The sequence below is a fragment of the Rhagoletis pomonella genome, unplaced genomic scaffold (assembly GCF_013731165.1).
Source record: "Rhagoletis pomonella isolate Grant_MI unplaced genomic scaffold, Rhpom_1.0 Rhpom_scaffold_00004, whole genome shotgun sequence".
In the NCBI taxonomy this organism is placed as follows: Eukaryota; Metazoa; Arthropoda; class Insecta; order Diptera; family Tephritidae; genus Rhagoletis; species Rhagoletis pomonella.
The window spans coordinates 26,040,250-26,061,674 of NW_023458558.1; the positions used below are offsets into that span (position 1 = coordinate 26,040,250).

General features: G+C 34.5%; 2 protein-coding genes and 1 long non-coding RNA gene across 4 annotated transcripts in view; 1 reads left to right on the forward strand and 2 right to left on the reverse strand.

Annotated features, from left to right (window-relative positions):
* Positions 1–7,090, reverse strand: part of LOC118737327 (IQ and ubiquitin-like domain-containing protein) — a 53,316-nt gene extending 46,226 nt beyond the window's left edge. The window contains exons 1-6 of the mRNA XM_036467766.1: positions 6,618–7,090; positions 6,408–6,541; positions 6,209–6,321; positions 4,923–5,140; positions 4,473–4,819; positions 121–284 (exon numbers count right to left, since the gene is read on the reverse strand). Of these exons, the coding sequence (XP_036323659.1) occupies positions 121–284; positions 4,473–4,819; positions 4,923–5,140; positions 6,209–6,321; positions 6,408–6,541; positions 6,618–7,090 (1,449 nt within the window). The remainder of the gene's footprint in view (positions 1–120; positions 285–4,472; positions 4,820–4,922; positions 5,141–6,208; positions 6,322–6,407; positions 6,542–6,617) is intronic.
* LOC118737331 overlaps positions 1–21,425 on the forward strand; it is a 131,939-nt gene that overhangs the window by 45,868 nt on the left and 64,646 nt on the right. The window lies entirely within an intron of this gene.
* On the reverse strand, positions 12,374–13,562 carry LOC118737330. Its single transcript, XM_036467770.1, has one exon. It carries the CDS (start codon positions 13,560–13,562, stop codon positions 12,735–12,737), a length of 828 nt encoding a protein of 275 aa, XP_036323663.1. The 3' UTR covers positions 12,374–12,734.

A 21,425-nucleotide genomic window follows, 5' to 3' on the forward strand; every position in this document is an offset into this window, starting at 1 on the left:
TTTTTTTTTTAAGTGAATGTAGTGTTTAGTTAAGTATGTATATATAAATCCTACATACATATATTTATGCATATATATATACATAAATATTAAAAATGAAATTTTGAAAGTGATACCAACCTCGGCAAAATCTGGAAAGTCTCGTTCGTCCATCAAAACTTGCTTTACTTTCACTAAAAGTTCTAACCGTTCTTCTTTGCTCATTTTCTTTTGCATATCCTTATAGATTTCAGTAAGAAAGCGGGCACGTTGTGTTCGTAACAAATCCAAATGAATTACGTTATCTTTTGAAAAAATAGGGCAAACAAATTATGTACCTCTAGAAATATGCGAATTGACTAAAAACTAAGAAATAAAAAATATTAAACAAATTTATGTAGAAGTGGACTGATTTTCTTAATTTACATACTACATATGTAACTATCATGCTCATTTTAAGATCATATACTTTTGAAATTTTCGATTTCCAAATTTTGTTAGAAAATAATTTCATCATGAGAGATATAGATCATGTCCATCATTGACTTCATTAAAAAATTTAAAATTTTGATGACAATTTTTTTAAATACGTTGCTTTTTTTGCAGAAAGTTTGTAACTTTGATTTATATCAGAGATGGGCAGCTTTTTGACTCTTAAAGCAGCCAAAGAGCCAGCAAGTGCTACGCAAGAGATAGATCAGTTCTCGGGGTAAAGGGGGTGTAAAAATACATTAAAAGCATCATACAGTATTTACAAATTATATTGGAGTTGGAGTAAAAGAAATTTTAATACGCTCTTCTTTCCTTCATGCCATACCCCTCATCTAGCACCTAAATGAGTCAAACCGGCTCCTAAGTGCAAAAGGCTCCTAGGAGCCACTTTGTCCATCTCTGATTTATTATAGAATGTGCTATATCTATATATGTATATGTACTATAATAATGCTGAAGTTTGTTAGTTTGTCTATTTGAACTCACTAATCTCCGGAACTACTGAATGGATTTTCATGTGGCTTTAGCTGGTACCTAGACATTGACCTCGGACATAACATAGGGTATGAAAAATGGGATCTGACAAGGGGGCGTGGCGCCTCTCATAGGCGTGACATTTTTAATCAGCTATAACTACGAAACCGTAAGTCACCTGACTTACTTGAAATTTGGTGTTTTGACATACATACATATCTATGGCAGATGCTTGTAGAAAAGTAGATATACTTTTTTTAAAAGGGGCGCGGCACATCCCATAGGCGTGCAATTTTTAATCTGCAATAACTTCGGAACCGTAAATCGCGTGACTTTGAAAATTGGTGTGAAGACGGATCTACGATAGATTCTTAAAGTAAAGTATCCATATTTGTATATTTTAATTAATTTGTAAAAGAGGGCGCGAAATAACCCACAGGCTTTACATTTTAATCAGCTATAACTTAGGAATGATAAGTCACACGAGTTCGAAGTTTTGTGTGAAGACATAACTAAAGTATGCGGATATGATGAGGTAAATATCAATTAGTTTGTACAAGGGAGCGAGGCGCATTCCATAGCCGTGAAATTTTACATATGCTATATATTCGGACCCCTAATTCACATGACTTTGAAATTTGGTGAGAAGTTCTATGGTGAATGTATACAAATGAGTTTATACAAGAGGGCGTGGCGTTTAAAGTAAAGTGAAAGAGAGTGAGTGTTTGCCGTGGCACCTCCAAAAGATGTAGTACATTCGGTGAACCATAACCTTGAACCTATTACGAACAGACAACTAAATCGGATGAGAGTTTGCAAGAAGGCATAGCACCTCCCACCACGCATGCCGTCTACGTTCAGAGAATATCAATTTAAAAATTAAAGCGCGTTTCATTCTGTTTTAGATACCTTGATCCACCTAACCTTAATAATGAAACAAGATTGGTAGTAAAGAAAATGATGACCAACATAATTGCATATAATAATGTTTACTGGATGCGGCAAATGAGAAGATGTGTTTCAGTCAGGACTCCCATTTATTCTCACAGATCTTCCATTTTAATCTAAAAGTCTTCAGTATTCTCTGATGCTTTGCTTTGACATGTGATTATTTGTCGGATAATCACCAGTGGTCATGTGGATTTATGCTTCTACGCCATTACAACAAAAAAAATGGACCGAAAACAAATTTACTTTTTAAATGACTTAATAAAGCCCACTGCTCGAAGTATGCATACACGGAAACACACAATTTTATAAGCATCCCAGGTATATATACATATGTATAAGATGAAGTGTGACGAATTAGAAAGAACACAGAACAGAATATCAATGACCCCCGTTTGAACTGGAAAATAAGATTACGCACTCTCGGCAAACCTTGCAATACTTGCTCACAGGCGGAAATAAGCGCTCATAGCATCGAAGGAGATTAGCACATATACATGTATGTATACTAGAGATGGGCAAAAGACGTGGTTTTCTACGTGACACGTCGTGCCACGCTTTTTCACGTGTGAGCGTGAGCGGTTTTGAGAGAAAAATCCCGTAACTTCTGTGATCTTGCGTGACTGAAATTTTGCTTGCGGAGCCTGCGTGAGTTAGTTTTCCGTCAGTCACGTAATTTTCACATATCGAGCACTAACCTTCAAAATCATGTAAGGACATTTTTTTTCAAAATTTTATTTTCATAAAGCATCAAAATTAAAATTTTGCCAAAATGTCGCTTACATATTTTTGGCGGTTAGGGCTTGATATGTATGTTGTACATTAGACTGTATCACCAAAAAAAAAAAAAAGTTGTGGGAATTACAAAATTTATTATATTTAAAGACGTCCACCAAAATATTTGGGAAAATATTAAGATTTACATTAGCTGGACCGATTTGAAAATAATCTCCAAAAATGGAGTTTTTTATGAAAAGATTTTTTGTATGAAAAACGAGCAGGAAAGAAAGTTACTCATACGCCACGTATACCTGAGTCCTGAGTAACACGCTTTTCTGCTCAGATTTCATATAAAAAATCTTTGCGCATTTTCATTTGAACACTCATTCCTCCTTTGTTTATCCATCGCTTTCTTCATTAGTAACTTGATTATTTTTTGTAACAGAACAGGCTTTGGTACAAATCCAAAAATTTGGCACAGATCCTGTATTTTTTTTTAATTTTTCTTCTGTTGAAGTTTGATTGTTTTTTATCATTTATTAATTAAAAAAAATAAAAAAAAACTGGAATGATTAATTAATTTGTCAGAAACTATCAGTCCTATCGGAAATTGAAGTACATATGGTTTACGGAGAATTTTATTAGCTCATTTGAAGAACAAGAGAAGAACAAAAACCAAACTAAAATTTGTTATCCAGTGCTATCGAACGATTTTTTTCTGTGTCAGGCGGAATTTTAGAAGAAAGACTTACGCGATGGCTCGGTGAAATCCTCGACAAAATAATATTTTTAAACAAAAATATGCGCTAATGTCATTTTAAAATCACGTTGAATGAATATTCATGTGAATTCTTTTCTATGAAATTTGTTTAAAAAATTAAGAGCTTTTGTAACAATACTCGTGAGATAAGGCCTATTTATATGAAATGCTATTTATATAAAGAAAGTTTGAATTTGAAAAAAAAATGTCCGTGAAGAAGCGTGCGTGATGAAAAAAACTAGGCGTCGTGAGCGTGCGTGAACGTGATTGTAAAAAAAAATATGGCAGAACGTGATTGTGCGTGTTTTACAAAACCATCAACGTGAGCGTGCGTGAACGTGAGCTAAAATCACTCACGTGCCCATCTCTAATGTACATATACCATATGCTAACCTAACCTAAACTAATTACTTTTACATTACTTAATGTTTTTTGCATTTTAACACTATTTTTGTATTGGTCAACGCAAGAACTCTTATCAGGCGGCACGAAGCAAGCCGGGCATTTGCTAGTGTTAAAATACAATCTGCTTTGTCACTCTGTGTGACAGCCAGATTGGACCGCCCGCGAAATATCTATCAATATCGTTCAATGGGAAACTCAGTAGGCATATTTTTGAGAGTTTTTTCAAAAGACTTGCAAAAGTTAAATACATAATTGACACTTGCACATTTTGATACATAGATTTGTTTTTTCTCCTCTCATTTGACCGCTATTGAAGTCTACATTTTCGATGTCATTTGTGCCTCTTTCCTCATCATGCGCTCCCATACATACATATACATATATATTCCAGGAAAAATTGACTCTAAAATTTGGTCTAAAGGCGAATTTCCGATCAAGAATTAAATGGCATTTAAGTTATATATGAATTCGTATTCAAAAGCGGGGTTGCTTTTTCATATTTCAATAGCCGAAATTGAGCATTATAATATAGTTTAAATATTTGAACAGAAAATGAATATTTTGTATTAATCAATCGGCAACTTAAGTAAATTTCTCATCTGAAATTGGCCCTAAATGAATCACCCGTATTTGCTCGTTCCGTCCGTTAGCTTTTAAATAGTTATCTCATAGTTAAAAATAACTGAAATCTCACCTTTATAGCCGATCCACTTAATTGGTTCGCCCAACTTGGTTAGCATTTTTTCATTTCGAAAATCCTCCATTGCCTTTTTGACGATGATTCGTTGCTTTTCGATGCCGTTGCGTAGCTGTATCTCCTTGTCTAGCAACACATTGACCTCGGCGATGCGCGCTGGCCCTTCGTACAGACGTGCAATACGCTTCAGTTCGGCTATCTTCCATTTTTGCACCTCGCTGTACAACATCTCAAAGTCATCTTTGGTGCGCGGAAACTGCTTGGCTAATTCAACGCGTTTGATACGCTTTTCAGCTTCTTCCTGCAGACGTTCCTCTTCAGCCTTGCGATTGGCCACCAACCGGCTACGTTGCATCAGGGACGTGGATGCGAACCCCAAAAAGATAAACATATGCAATTATTTAATTTGTTAAGCAGCGACCATGCATTGTTCACATATTGGCTTACCGATACTTTGCTGCCGTATTCCGAACGTACCGCATAAATAAGTAGCTACGGAAATTACGTTGAATCAATATGATTTTAGCTAGTTTATTTTCGCGGCGCATCTTCTGTGCATAAGTTTGATATTTTCCCGGAGTTATGGTGTAGTCTGTGGCAGCGGAGATACGCAGCACATTGTTGCCATCTTGAAAGCACTGAGTAGCTTGCTCATGGGCAGTATCCTGAAATTAAAAGCTCAATATGGTTAAACGCCTCAACAAAATAGTGTCCAAACGATTGCGGAGGAGGACTGCTTTCACAGTGACCAGTACACTCGCATTTGGAAGTTAAATTAACAAATTTTGCACTTTTTGTAACTTTAACGTTAACTGCCCAATGTGAGTAAACCCCGTACTGTAAAAATGTATATTTAGGAAAATTCAGTGAGAAATTTTTTATTAGTAAATTGTAACCCATAAACTCCTGCCATAAGAGGTCTTTCGGGACCTTATTTTGAAGAAGCTCAATGCAAGATCATTGCAAATGATATATTGAGGGTTAATAATAATAATAATATTTTGGCGCTTAAATTTTTGCTAAGTGTTTGGCCGAGTTTCTCCTCCAAAATGTGATGTGCGTCCTAGTGTTATAACCAGGGAGTGGATTTTTAGGACCTAAAAACTTATAAAAAAGGCAAAATAAAATAGCGAAATAGGCAGGAAAAGGCACTAGAAATAGCAACTAAGCTTCTGAGATAGGGCGTTCTTCAACCAGATTCTAAAATAGAGCGTTCTTGAAAAGTTTTCTGACATAGGGCGTTTTCGAGCTGGCTGCCGAGATATGTAGGTCGATCTTCCACTCAGGTGTCGATATAGATAGATATACATACATGTATGTATGTATGTATGTAAACTTCTAAGTTTGAAAATGGTTTATTCGTAAGCAAATATAACGACTATTCATTTTATTTAAAAACTCTGTCCAAACTGTCATTTAAAAATTCGAATTTCAGATTAGTGATTCGTAATCAGTGATCCCAAAAACCCAAAATAAACTGTTTTGATAAAGTTTACTGATTTATTATTTTTTGTGTTCGCCCTAGTGTATCCGTCGTTTTGAATTTTTGAAATCTCACTTCAGATTCGTACTCAGCGACCTCAAAACACCTAGGAACAAAGTGGTGGTTAATTGTTTCAAAGTTTCTTTGATCAAAAAGTTTTGTCCACCTAGATTTGGAGTTGAGACCACTATGTGTCGGGTATATAAAGCTCGGCTTCACCCGAACTTATACTTCCTTACTTTTAACTTACAATTTCCTTTCCTTTAAATTCACGAGTTTGGGTATCTCTGCTGACGTGGCGATGGTACTTCATTTTATCAAAATATGGACCGGTTTGAGTGAATGCGTCCAAATATTCAATACCTAGGAATAGACCAAATGATGTTCAACAGTAAGGTAGCTGATTATTGAACATCATACATGTAAATATTGCTTGAATTGATGTCTACCTGTTGCTTTATCTCGATAGCCACACAAGAATGGTTTTACTATCGCCTTATTCAATATCTCTACGACGATGGTCTTGGGCTTCCCATCTTCGCCCTCGATATGCACCGTTATGAAATCGGGCATGTGGTATTTGCTAAATGAATAATACATAATAAGAATACGTTAAATTTCGCTCAATTTAAGTACTATTCTTCTTATTCTATTCTTACTCGTAATATATATTCAAATCCAACTTAGGTGGCACAGCATCTTTGGGGAGATGCATTTCGGACGCATCTAGCAATTCCAAATCGAATTCGTAAATACCAAATTTGTTGGAATCAGTTTGCGCCAACAGGCAACGATTTGGCAACTCGCGATCTCCTTGCTTTAGTGCTAAAAATTCGGGATTCACTTCGAATTTGCTGCCAATATCAGTTTTTATATCACCAATGCTAAAACGATTTGAATAGACTTGCGCTACTATGCGCGTACCATCAACACGAAATTTAACGGTAACTTTTTCCTCTGGCACAACTTCATCGACAAATTCCAATGGTATCTCCTTGAGTGCCTCCAAATTTGTGTCTTCTCTTTCGGCTTGTGATTTTTCAATGATAAATGGATCGCCGCGACGTCGAGGTGGTGGTGTAAATTGCACATATTTTGTATGCGGCAATTCGCTGGACTCTTTACAATTCATTTTGTATACTATTTAAACAATAGGTAAACAAATATGCTGAATAATTTTTTTTTGTTGACAGTGAAGTTGAAATAGTTTAAATTGAAGTTAATTATGGGCGGAAAATGTAAGCATTCCAATACTTCAATCAAAATTATATCTGCTTAAGCAGCTTACTAGCTTTTTCACCAGAGTTTGCATTAAAGTTGGTTCGATAGTTGCTTGAGCATAAACTTGTTTACATACATATACGCACACATGTTATGTATACCAAATAACAACCGTTACCATATAAGCATTTTTGTTTATTTGTGTTAATTAGGTAGAAGTATCCCTGCAGCGAAATTTAGAGACAATCTGGAAAAGCATTGGTTCCGCCCTACAAATTTCAGAACTGTCACTGAACCACTGCGAAACGGCTGCAGAGCGAAGCAATTGTAAAATTTGTGTTGTGCTAGTTGCGCTGTTGAAAGCTGAGAAATAAATGTATCTATCAATTCTCACTTGTCGTACAATACGAAAGTAGCTCCGCGAGAATACATACCTCCGACTAAGGCGCATCAATACAAGGTGGTGTTGATTGATCAGCTGATTTGATATTTTTTTTTTTTTGTCACTACACTAGTTCAGGAGAATGCCATCCAAGATGAAGTGGCGCAACTTTACGATGTCAACAAAACGAAATGACGAAAATTATCTCCTATTCCCTTTCGTTTTGACATCCTCCTGTACCAAAAAGCAATAACAAAATACATGGGACTTTTACTTATATGCAATTGCCACCACCTAGTATGGATGCGCCTTGCCTCCGACTCTAAAGTAGCTGTTAGATGTGATCTGGGCAAATAATTTGGAAAGCTCTGTCAAACTGAAGGGTTTGCAGGAGCAGTTACACCTCGGATGTAAAAGGAGTTTCGTAAGGAGTTTTTATTCCCGAAAGTCGGACTTATACTATTTTTTGTCTATTTAGAAAATTCCACTTTCAGCTATTTGTGTTACCAGAAATTTTTAGGTTTATAACAAAATTAATGACCAGAAAAATTTACTAAAAGTGCATCAATGGGCACTAAAATACCGAATGCATTAATATTAGGTACTTCATATAAGGAGAATAAATTAATTACAAGTATTTCTAATTGAGCATTTTTACCGCGGAAGAGGAAATATGGAAATTTACATAATAAAAATAAAATAAAAATAAAATCAATGAAAATAAAATAATCAGTCTTATCATGAGTTTATCTGTAAAAGAAAAGAAAAACGAAAAAATATCCAAAAATTTAATTTTAAACTAACAAAACTTATTGACCCACATATGCATGTCCAAAATGAAGCCAGTGCAGAACAAGTTCAAAAGGTCTGCAGAGGGAGAGCAATTACCACTACGTAGCACATCGCCATATCAAAAAAAGACAGTTGAAAACATTGATCTGGGATTGATGAAGAACTACTACCGTCCCTTTTCAAGCTAGCTCGGCGCAAGTTCTGAACCACTTTGATTTGGTGCAGAGTATCTACACGCATATAAACATACATACATACATACATACATATCTGCATAGCTATAGTCTATCACCCCAATTTGTAAAAAATATAGAGGAGTTAAAATGCTTTACGAATCTTAAAAAACTATTTTACCTTTTAAGAATAAGGCCATATATCGTCGGTGATACTGCAAAAAGGTCAATATCTATTAGTATCCTTGACATTTAGATGGTCTCCTACTTGCACCGGAATGCATATGCAAATCGTTACACCATAAAAAACGAATGATAAAACTGTCTACCTTTGGCTGGTGAAGATGAACGATTGCCAGAAGCGATCAGATACAGATAGAAGATCAGTTAAGCACCAGAGGTAATAGGTGACATAGAACGTTTTGCAGTATCACCGACGATATGGGTTTCAATTAGAATCTAAGATGTTTAAAAGACTAATACATACATCAGGGGTTTGAAATACATTACGCTTATTTTTTATCCGAATATTATATTTTCACTAGGTAGGATGCCAGCAAGGGCTACCGCAGACGCAAACAGATCCGTATGTTAGGTTAGAGTGGCTGCCCCTCGCAGATAGCGGAGCAGACGCACAGTGGTTCGGATCGCAAATCTAGCTGGACGAAACCATTTAAACAAATACTCGTTGATGGATCTTAACACCACTTCTTACTTAGGGGATTTTTGGGTCGCTGATTACGAATCTGAAGTCACTTATCAAAAATTCAAAATGGCGGATCCAATATGGCGGACGAAAATAAAAAAATCGGTAGATTTCTATGAAACTGGGTATCTGGGGGTTTTCTGGGTTGCTGATTACATATCTAAAGTCATTTACCAAAAATTCAAAATGGCGGATCCAATATGGCGGACGAAAATTGAAAAAAATCGGTAGATTTCTATGTAGCTGGGTATCTGGGGGTTTTCTGAGTTGCTGATTACGAATCTAAAGTCATTTACTTTATTTACTTCGTAACGAGCATTTTCATCAGATATTTCTTTCAATTTACTAATCACATAATCACGGACACCTTGTTGTCTTTTAGAAGTTTCAGCAACACTTCTCCAAATGTCAAACAACTCACTTCTTAAGATTTTATTTACCATGACTAAAATTTAAGATCACAGCAAGAAACACAAATAAATTTCAGAAACATATAACAGCGCTTAAAGATTTGTATGCCTCTTACATAACCAAAGTTTTTATGACTCCAAGTATTTTTCTGTTTTAAAACAAAACCCCTACCCCCTCCTACAAAGTCAATTTGCAATTATGCAAATATCTGTGAGTGCAATTAACAATCTTTTAAGTTAAATTTCAGCTTTTAAAATAGAGTTCTTAAATAGGCGGCGTTGACTTACCTTTTTTTGTTTGTTTTCATATGTTTATGCTTTAATAAATGCAATTTCTATTTGAATGTATTGTCAGGAATGTATTCCAAGTACCATTAAGTATTTTAAACACAAAAAAATTTTGACTTTCGTTCAGCTAGATCTGCTATCCGAACCACTGTGAGACGTGGCCTGGAAAAGCCCGTTGTGATACCACTGGCCGAAGCCATTTGTTTCTTTCCCTCTCTTATGCCGAATTTCCACTAGGCATTGAAATGACAAAAAATGTCTGCGATTTAAAAAAAATGCCATGTGGAAATGATCTTAATGGTTATTTTTTTAATGTAATGACACGATTATTTTTTAATGACCGACTTTGTCATTTGTCATTTTTGCCATTTAATGCCTAGTGGAAATCCAGCATAATTAATTGAACCAATTGGTCGTTTTATATAGCACAAAAAGTCAAGGACGTTCGCCGATTTTAAGGTGGCTAAAAAATCTAGAAAACACTTGTGAAACAATTGGTTGCGCGTATTGACCAGGGCGGGCATAATGGCATAGATAGTGTTCGATGGTCTCCACCGCCTGCAGCTGCGACAAAAATCGTTGGTGGGGTATCCTAACCTTTTTCTGTGTGTGCCCTTCAGACAGTGTCCGGTGATTACCCCGACTTCTGATCTGAGAGAGGAGCGGTCCAGCCGAGTAAGAGCTATGGATCACCTTCCATCAATCTTTGGCCAAATTTGCCTGGTAGTATGGCAGATGGTTTCCACAGCCGCCCCCCACCCCCCGGTATTTATGTACCTTCTCGATGAGTTCAGCCGCATTTTGAGCAGAATTGACTTCGGATATTTCCGCCCCCCTCCTTGCCAGCTCGAGAGGGCGGAGGTTATGAGCCGCCCCATTATGGCGCTTAGCTCTGCTTAAAATACGCTACTACAATGAGAATTGAAGTCGGGTTTATTTTTTGCTTAAAAATTACATATTTATAAATAGATACAGAAATTTTTAAATTACGAGCATAGTTAAATATTATGAAATCAAAAAAAAAAGTTTTTGGGACTAACCGCCCAGTTCTGTGTGTATTTTTTTTACTCGAATGCCCTCAAATTTTACTCTTTTAATTTTTAATATGTGCAATATGTACATATGTCAGAATATCCGAATTTGCAACTCAGATCTACACTCTGTTGCAAAAAAAAAAGAGTTGAATTAAACACTTAATCAAAATTTCTGCATCACATTTATACTCATTAATTAAGTCATCAATTCGCCCGATCCATTTTTGTACATACATATATATGTATGTATGTAATTGATCTCACTTATAAATATGCTCTTCGATCACCTGATTTAGCATTTTCTTCGTTGATTAAGAAATAAAAATTACTGTCTATTCTTATTATATTTTATTTTATTTTTATTTTGCCCTTAGTAGATTTGATTGCTTTGCTGATTAACAAGATAGATATTTAAATATTTTTTCTTTTACCTAACTACTACAGTGAATTATTAACTTATTATATAAATGAGAAATGATAGCGGCACGTTATTTGCTTTCACTTGATGGTATGATATTTTGGTTTCATCTTACTTCTAACTAAGTACTCATAGAAAAGGGAATGTTCAATTTGCAATTTTGTTTTAGATATTGGAATACGCTTAGGATTGAACAATCAAAATCATTAGAAAGTAACTCGATTAGAACAACTACAAATAAGACCAAAGTGGAATAATTGTTGTGGATGATATTGTTCTAGGATTTCTAGGGCATTAGTAACTGCCATATTTTAGATATGAGAGTGTATATACATACATATGTATGTATGCATAAATAAACCTTTTGCAGTGAAAAGTCTTTGTAATTTCAACGGCATCTTTTACTTTCATTACGCTTCACTAATTTTAATTCCTATACTATTGGGAAAAAGTATGAATATATGTATGTATATTCATATGTACCGCGTTATATATGTATAAAGTCTTCACCGCGTTAAAAGTGTATAAAGAATTGGGTTTTTCATAAAAATAATTTATATCGCAAAAAATTGTTCGATGTATTCAGTACTAACAATCAAAGTAATTTTTTTCGTTTTACACAAATTACAATTTAAGGTGGAACTCCACATCAAACTTCTCAATAGTTGCGGTTTACGGTGCATCATCATTCCCTGTTTTTTGTTACCCGTTGCCCATGTTAACAGGGCTATGAATTACATAGTTCTCTCGAAATCCATACTACAGTGACTCAAAAAAAATCAATCAATTCAACGACTTGAAGAAAACTGCATCGAATGCGCCGTTATCTGTTTCCGTTGATATTTACTAGAATATGACCAGCTATATGTACTTTTTTTCAAAAAAATTCCCCAAAGTTTTCTGATAGCAGCCATAAATTTTGACATATTTTAGAAGTAATTAGCTATGATCTTTAATAAATTATCAAAAATACTACAAACAACTTTTATTTATTTCGGCAAATTATTTCACTAACACATATTCATACGCATGCAAAATATTATATAAATTACCAGTAACAAATCAAACGAATTCGCTTTGTAAATATTGCTACTGGTAATGAGAGGTAATTAATTATCTGAAATAACTTGTAATGGCATCAAAATAACATTAAATCATTTTGATTTCGAGTTCAAGGCCACAATAAATGAAAAAAATAAATCCAAAGCCTACCAATATGTAAACCAGCACATTGAGTTGTCTGAGTTGCCTCAAGCTGACCTCCTCACCCACATCACTACACCGTTGATTAAAATAGAACACATATACTATTATATTGTTGTTAGTCTTCATCATTTGTTGGCTTTAATAATTTAATAAATAATATTCTTGTTAAAATACAGTTTAGACTTAAAATTAAGTGGCGTTAATTGATTCTTTGGTTGCGCATGCGCCACCTGCAGTCTAAATGGCCGTCCATTGAAATAATAATCACCGCGATGCATGCGATACAATTTACTTTCGCCGCCTACGCTGCTGGTCAGTCTATTTGCCGATACATCAAGCTTATTTTTGTTCGCACTCCCATGGGAAGCACCTTTACTACCAACAGGTGTGCGGTTATTATTTTCACTCAGCTGGCTTAATGCTGCGTGCTGATTCGCGTTGACTGTCGTCGGTCCACCCGCATTGCTACTACTACTACTACTCACATGTGCAATTTGATTCAAACCAGCAATGCTGCCTGCCGCCAATGGTGCCTCTTGCAAAATGGGCTTGATTTTGACTGGCTGATAGTCCAATCCCACACCGGGTATATAACGATATGGCATTGGAGGTATTGGAATATAATAGATTTTCGAGTCCTTCTTCGTTTTCTTCGCCTTCTGGCCATTACCATGTTTGCGTAGATGCAGTGGCTTTGATGAGACAATCATATCTTTGTAGAAGTTTGCCAAGGATGGACTATGAAATAGTACTTTGGAAGCAAGCGCTGATGTGGGCTTACGTTCTTGATACGAGTATTGCTGCTGTTGTGGTTGTGCAGATTTGGCCAGTGTGAGGATGTTGGTGGGATTGAGCACATAGGCGCTGGCAAGCGTGCTTGACAATGTGAGCAGTAGTGTATAGATGATGGCAGGAATCACGATGATAGCAGTGAAATGACTGTTCGTTGATAATTGGCAATGTGTGGAGGACATACTGGAATTTATAAAGAAATTATTGAAATTAGTAGCCTGCAGAGCCAACTTATAGAACAGTTAAGGACAAGTTACATTAGTCAGAGATTGCATTATCGAGAAAAATATCATTGACCAGGTGTCATGCCATAACCCAACTTCATAACGTAAACGTTCGTCTAATGCTGGATTTCCACTAGGCATTAAATGGAAAAAATGACAAATGACAAAGTCGGGCATTAAAAGAAAACTGTGTCATTACATTAAAAAATGGTCATTAAGTTCATTTCCACATGGCATTTTTTTAAATGGCATACTTTTTTTTCATTTCAATGCCTAGTGGAAATTCGGCATAACCCCAAATTTTTTCTTCAAACTCTTTAACTGTGAAAAAAGTGTAGTGCTTATCACAATAATACGCCATCCACACATGCATATACATATATTGGGCCGTATACATAAAAACTAAGCAATTGCTTTTTCTTAAAATGTCATACCTTTCACTTAAATTTTTTTTTGAACAAATCGAGTAAAAGGTCTGAAATCGAACAAATCGAGTAAAAGGTCTGCAATTTTAAGAAAACGCATTTGCCTAAACCTAAGTTTTAAGGAGTGTTGACTATTATTTTTTTATTATTAATTTAAATAATTTTTTTTGTAAAAATATAGTTTATTCTTTAACAAAAACCGTATAAATCCCAATTCCAAACGTTGTGCAATGTGTATTAAAAAAAATCCAAAAACTTTCGTAATAATTTCGATTTCGTAAATTTCATAGATACATTTTGAGTTTCCAGATTTTCGGCATGTTTTTTTGTTAAGGGCTTCGCTCATTTTCTGCGGATAAAAAAATTACAAACTTATTGAATTCGCCATTTGGATCCGCTATTTCGAATTTTAAAAATCCATAATCATATTCGCAATCAGCGACCCAAAAAAACCCGAGTAACAAATTTCAAGTGACTCCAATAATTTAAAAAACTTGTGTATGCTATGTTGGAAGACTAATATCGAATTTCAAAAAAACGTCACTCATTATCTAAATGTTAATATTTTTACCGAATTTTCAACCGATTTTCCTAACCTGAACCAATGCTCAATACATACTTATAAAGATTAGCGTGCTTTGCGTGTTTTGCTTTTAATATTTAAAATGTTTTTCAAGCTAACCTTTTTTTGTTATTTATTATGAAAAAATTTTTAGTTTTAGCATAAACCATACAAATCAAACGTTCAAGCTCTATACATAATTTAGAAAAATCCCATTTGGGTATGCATTTACAAGGCTTATAAACAGGGAGCGGATTTTTAGGACCTAAAAACCTATAAAAAAAAGCAAAATACAAGTAATTTTTAGCAAAAAAAACCGACTTCAACTCCCATATAAAAAAAAAATATATATATATATAAATCTCATGATCCACTGATCGGATCTCAACCAGATTAGTATGGGAATTATCGAAATCGGTTGACGTGGTCCAAAGTTATGCGGTAACATACATAAAAAAAAAAGAAAAAAAAAAGATTCCGACGAACTGATAACCTCCTCCTTTTTTGGAAGTCGGTTAAAAATAGCGAAACTGGCAGGAAAAGACACTAGAAATCGTAAAAAATACAAACACCGAAACATAATCAAAAAAATACATCGAGGGTTTATATACAATACCTTCTATCTCCAATTTTCATATAAACTTCCTGCGATGTTAGAACCCATCTGGGATTTACCTGTCATCACTGATTTTAATTTTGATTTTGCAATTTAATAGTAAAATCTTCACATTAATATCACCGACGACAGTTAAGTCTTAGGCGGATTTTTGCAGCAGAATCTCATTTTTGTGAAAAGTGCAGATAGGGGAAGGGAATTGAATATAAGCCGTCGACATTTATTTTAGGAATGTTTATTTTACAACTATGAACTAGTTTCATTATATTACAAATTTGTTCTTTGAATCTTTGACTATTTTCTCCTTTCGAGTTTTTAACTCACAAAACTTTAATCTCTATACTAGTTGTAGTAACACTGAACGACAAGATGCACTTTGAAGTTTTCTGGCAGCATTTCCATTCATTAATTTTTTCAAAACTTTAATATTATCTGGGATAAGGGCTTTTACCTTGCGCTTTACAATTAAAGGTAGAAAAGGCAAAAATCTTAAAAAAGGCAAAAAATTTTTATATATGGAATCAGGGCAAGCTAAATTGTGGACATACTAATTCGAATATACTCTATATATTTAGAAGAAAAAAAGGCTATTTCCATAAAATCCGTTCCCTGCTTATACAATTTTAGTAAAATAAGTGCAAGGTTTTAGCAGCAAAAAATTCGCTTTTTTAATAATTTATTTTTTTGTTGATGGCGTTTTGCACTTTTTTCCATATCAGAGCGCGGTCAACTGACACGTTCTCCATTTTTACGTCCGTGGGTAACTGCTCTTTAAGCATGAATTTCTTGTAGAAGAATATGCGAAAGACTGTTTGCGATAAAAATTAAAAAAAAAAACACCAGTTTTCCTAAATTTCCCTTTTAACCCATTAACGACATATCGTACATACATGTAACGCGAGCAAACAGTATGAATTTAGGCAAATAAAAATAAAATTGAATTAAATTGTTGTTTATACAATTGCAAATGCCTTTGAAAAGAATGCTTTAATTGTTTTGTGCCGCTCGAAATTCAGTTTATGTCAGCTAGTACAATAAAGCAGTCGCGTTTAATTTCGAGTGTGCAGTGAAGCTCAAAATAAAAAAAAATTTGGGGTCTCGTCATTAATTCGACTGACCGCTCGAATGCAACTAACCGTTCACTTTCAACGATCGTCATACTAAACGAACTTTTATCTTCTGGTAATGAAATTTTGCTTTGCTATTCGTTTTCGTTTCAATATAACAATAAAACGAGCTAATTTCACATAACGTTTAAGGAAGATTTTCTTAACCGCTGGTTTTATTGCGAGTGTAGGAAAGAGATTTTCTTCCCATGCGCAAATTTTTAATAACATTCCCGATAACGCCCATCCCGGCCATTTTGAAAGTAGTACCTTGAGTCCTGCGAGTCCGCGAGTCATGTGGTCCCGATATCCCTTTCCCATCTCTAGTCTGTAAATCGACTAACTGAAATTATTCAGTAGTTCACTATAGGCTTGATCCCATACCCAGTCCGAACTTTAAAATTTGTTTACCATTATTTACTTGAAATCGATCTGGTACTCGCTGTGAGCACATTTTTGTTATTTGACTGTTTTGCTAGATTTAGTGCGAGAAGTACAGGATCAAGACTAATAAATTTATTGTTATTAGTGCGATTATGTTTTATATAAGTATGTTTATTGAAAGAAAACCACTAGTTGAAAAAGTCTAAAGAAAACGGTTGGTCGATTAAGTGAAGTCCATTTTTTTGTTTAACATTTTTTGCTCATCGATTAATTAGTGGACTAGTCTGTACCATACAGTCGAGATTTGATACCCAATGATTTGTTTTAATTCCAGTAGATAAAAAATTATTTGCGACATCAACGTTTTTCGATGCCTGAAGAAGCGGCTGATGCGTTCAAATCTGTGATTCATACACAATGCATCCGTACATGACAAAATGTTCTGATTGCATTTTCCATTAAAAATGTCTAACTCGGCGATGACAACCTCAGCTTTGACACATTCACATTAGTGTTATAAGATTTCAACACTTAAGCAGACACCATAATTTATATACTGTTGCGATTCACAACAATTATTTGAAACTATTTTAAAATTTTTTACTTTTACATTTCACCTGCCAGTAAACAATACTCGAAAATTACGTACAACAATTAACCGAATTTGGTATCAATGATGAAAAGTCCACCAAAATATGGTTCCTGTTGCCTTTATCTATATGAAAAGCGTTGGCGTTAAATCACAGCAGTGTCGCCGATCTCTCGATAATTGAAGTGAATTGCAATAAGTGTACATCAACTCTCGATAGGAGCATATGTAAATATGTATGTATGAACGATCGCTTATTATTAGAGTGAGCGCACATTAATCAAAGAAGGTGATGATTGATGATTAATAACCGACGCGTGTGTATATATACATTGTTTCTAAACCTACATACATGCACGCATACATACGTACTATATGTCAAGACAAAAACGGACATAAAACACAAATTAAAAAACCTCAAGTTCCTTGTATAATTACAATATGTAATTACATTACGGGTGTTGAAAGGTGAGTGGGTTCATATTTAAAATGATCTTTTCAATCCAGAACTCGAAACGAAATTTCTTGTTTTTATTTTTTCTGTTTCAGTTTCCCAGCAATTAACAACACAGCCGCTGGAGTTATTTAACTTAACATGTATTAAATAGAATTAATAGATTCTGATTGAGTTTAAATTGTGTAATTAATGTGAGCGTTCAGCCATAGCGACAGTTCGACACGCATAAATTGCCATACACCGCGCCATAACTCTACCCAAAGGCTAATAACTTGGCTAATAATCAATGCTCGTGCAGCTCATCAGCTATTCACATACATACATATTTACATACATGTGTAGTATGTTTGCGAGTTTGCATGTTTCCCACCCATTTTGTTGGCTAAACAAGCAGACGAGCTCGTCAAACCATCTTCTCGTTTGATCTCTAGCTATCAATCAGTATTGGTATCAGTTTGGCTATCAAATTTCAAAGTTTGCGACTAAACCCAAAATTAATGTGATTAATGAACAGCAGTTGAACGATTGATTATAATCTGCTTTAATTGGCGACTAAATTGGCAGCTACAAGCTCACACTTACTTATATGTATGTACATACATACCCTGTAGGGAAACGCACTAGTACCGAACGGGGTCTGTTCTGAAGATATAGCACCATGACTAGTGCGCGTTAATTCTCCAGCATCCAATTTTCCGATAGTTCCGAACAAATTCTAAATTAGATATTTAAGATCTACATTTCTAATGAGAAGTGTAGTATTCTTTGGAACTTATCATAATTTCTGTGACTATTTTGGACTATGCAAATTTTGCGTATCGCTGAATGGAAACTGTTCGAAATAAGGTGTTTAGTAACATATTTCGAGCTTTTAGAAAATGACGCATTTTTTTTCTTACTTCTTGCATCAATATATAATTTTTTAGAAAAAGTGTATTAATGAAATGTTATTTAACTCTTAGCTAGCGATATGCATTTTTAAAAAAGTAAAATAAAATAGTTCGTAAAAATTTAATTTCGATGCTCTTGAACTGGTGAGGATCAACTAGTTACTAAATATCAGACTGGTTCGTTTTTAGCGATCCTCCAATTTGTGGCGTGCGTCTTGATGTTGCTAAAAAAAAAGGAGAGATCTAAAATTTTAAGCCGCCTCCGAAGAGCAAATGAATTTTATGGGAAGCTTTTTTAAGGCAGAAACGCACTCGGAGGTTTGCCATTGCCTGTCGAGGGGCGACCGCTGTTAGGAAAAAGGTTTTCTAATTTAGATGTTGCTCGGACCAGGGATCGAAACAGGGTCTTACGGAGTGGTAGTACGCACCTCTATCTTACCACTCAGCCACAGCGGCCGTAAAACTAAAAAAAAACTAGTACTGAGCTGGCAATTTTATCCACTAGTTCGGATTTTCCCTGCAGGCTACATGCCGATACTCATACATACACACCTGTATATTCACCAGGTTATTTTAGCGGTGTTTGTCTTTATGCTAGTTTTTTTTTAGTTTTTACTGTAGAAAAGCTATATTCAGGCGTACGACCACCATAGTAGTGGCTGGCATTTTGGACGGTTTGTCTGTGCAGACCATAGACCACGCAATTGTTCACTGGTATGGACTATTTACCCATCTCCATGGTTTAAAAAAAATATATGCAAATTAATTCATTGATAAACACAAGCTTCGAGTTGAAGCATGGGCGTGCTATTCTTCTACTTTGCTACCAACATTATTATTTATTTGCTAGTTGGTACTTTACCGTTTGTACGTCTGAATAGTTGTGCGGCTATAGGTAAAGCGCACTCATGTATATGTAATTCTGTCGTGCTCGTTAATCAAGAAGAAAATTTGGAAATACTTAGTCAAGTGTGGCGTAAAATTTATGAGTGAATGATAATGCGCGAAAGAGTAAAATTAAAAAAAAAAAAAAATCTGTATGTAGTGTGCTTGTAAATACATCGTTTGCCATAAGTACGGTTGCCAGACGTACTGATTTAGGAAGGACAGTACTAAATTTTCACTCGCTGTACTAAAAATTTTTAATTGCCAATTCAGTACGCAAATTTTCTTATATTTCATAAATGTGTGCTGATTTGTACAGATTTTTCAATCTCTATTCCACTTCGTTTACATCAGTGGTGGATACACAATTTTGCTTAGGGAGGGAGGGGGGCGATTTGGGTCAACTTGTCAAGTAAGGTTAAATTAAAAAGACACGTTTTGCCGATAAGTGAACCCTCGAAGTGCACAACACCGTCAGCAAAAGAAATTATTAAAAATCAACGCGAAATTTGAGCAACTTGAAATTTGCACTTTTTTATACTGAAATTGATTGGCGGGGTGCTGTATGAATATACCCACCAGAATAAGAGAATAAGTCTCCGTATGTACAGTGTTTGTTTTTTTATATTTGCAATGTTTTTCCTATAATTTTATTTTTTTTCAACTATTAAACAAATTTTTTTTGAGAATGCAGTTTTGTAGCTCACTCAATTTCATTATAATAGTGGCTATAAATACCATCGATTTTTGAGATTTGTTTTTGGTGATGATGTCGCCCATTTTTCTATATAACGAATGCGCGATGTTGTTTTTTTTTTGTTTGCGAAAAAATGCCGAAGAACGTAAGTAAAAAATTTTCAAAAATCAACGGTAGCTTATAGCCACTAAAAACTTGCACTTTATACTGAAATTGTGTGAACTATAAACTGAATACTCAAACAAATTTTTTAAATTTTGTTTAAAAGTTGAAAACTTTAGTGAAAATTTGTCGAATTTTTCTAGAAACTTTGAGTCATTAATTTATATGCCAATTGATGCAGAATGAACTATATTTCTATTAAAAATTAACGAAAACAAATATTACGAAAAACATTGTAAATATAAAGAAAAAAAAAACACTGTACAGGGACCTACTCTGGTGGGTGTATATCTATGTATGTACATAGAAAAGGCGAAAGTACTTAATTTTGAGAAAAAAAATCTGGCAACCCTAGCCATAAGAAATAGTCGCCTACATCGAAAATAATGCTTTAAAAACTTTAATTATATTAAGCGCCAGCCAAAAAAAAAACTTAAACATTTTCTTCTTTTTTATGTAGAAATGCATCCACATTAGGGTGAGCGCTGAAAATCCGATTTCTTAGAATCCGTATTGTTAATAGCAAAAATATGGTATATTATGCTCTTGAAAAAATATCTGCGAAATATCAAAATTTTCGGTCAATATCTTTGGTACTAAGCAAGTGTATGACAATTTTTGAAATCGGACGCTAACTACGCGAACTTTTCATATTATTCGCAAAGTATAAAAAATACTGTATTTCTCTTTATAATGAGGTTGAATTGCTAAATTAATTTTTAGTGAATTTTTTTTAACAAAATTCTGGATTCTTACATAATTCTTTGATTTGGATTCATACCTCAAAAAGACAAATGCTGGCCTTGCGCTTCATTGAGGCAATGGCAAATACAAAGCGAACAGGAAATTGGATGTGTTTAAATGAGGGACCAAAAATAATCATTATTTTTTTTTAAATTTTAACCAAAAAAAATTAACATGTTGTAATCATCGTGAAACAATTTTATCTATAGGTATATATATATATATATACTAGTATATATGCTGACGTGTTTGTGTTCGTGCATCCTACTGTAGTTTGCAATGAGTTTTATTTTTCGAGTTTAAA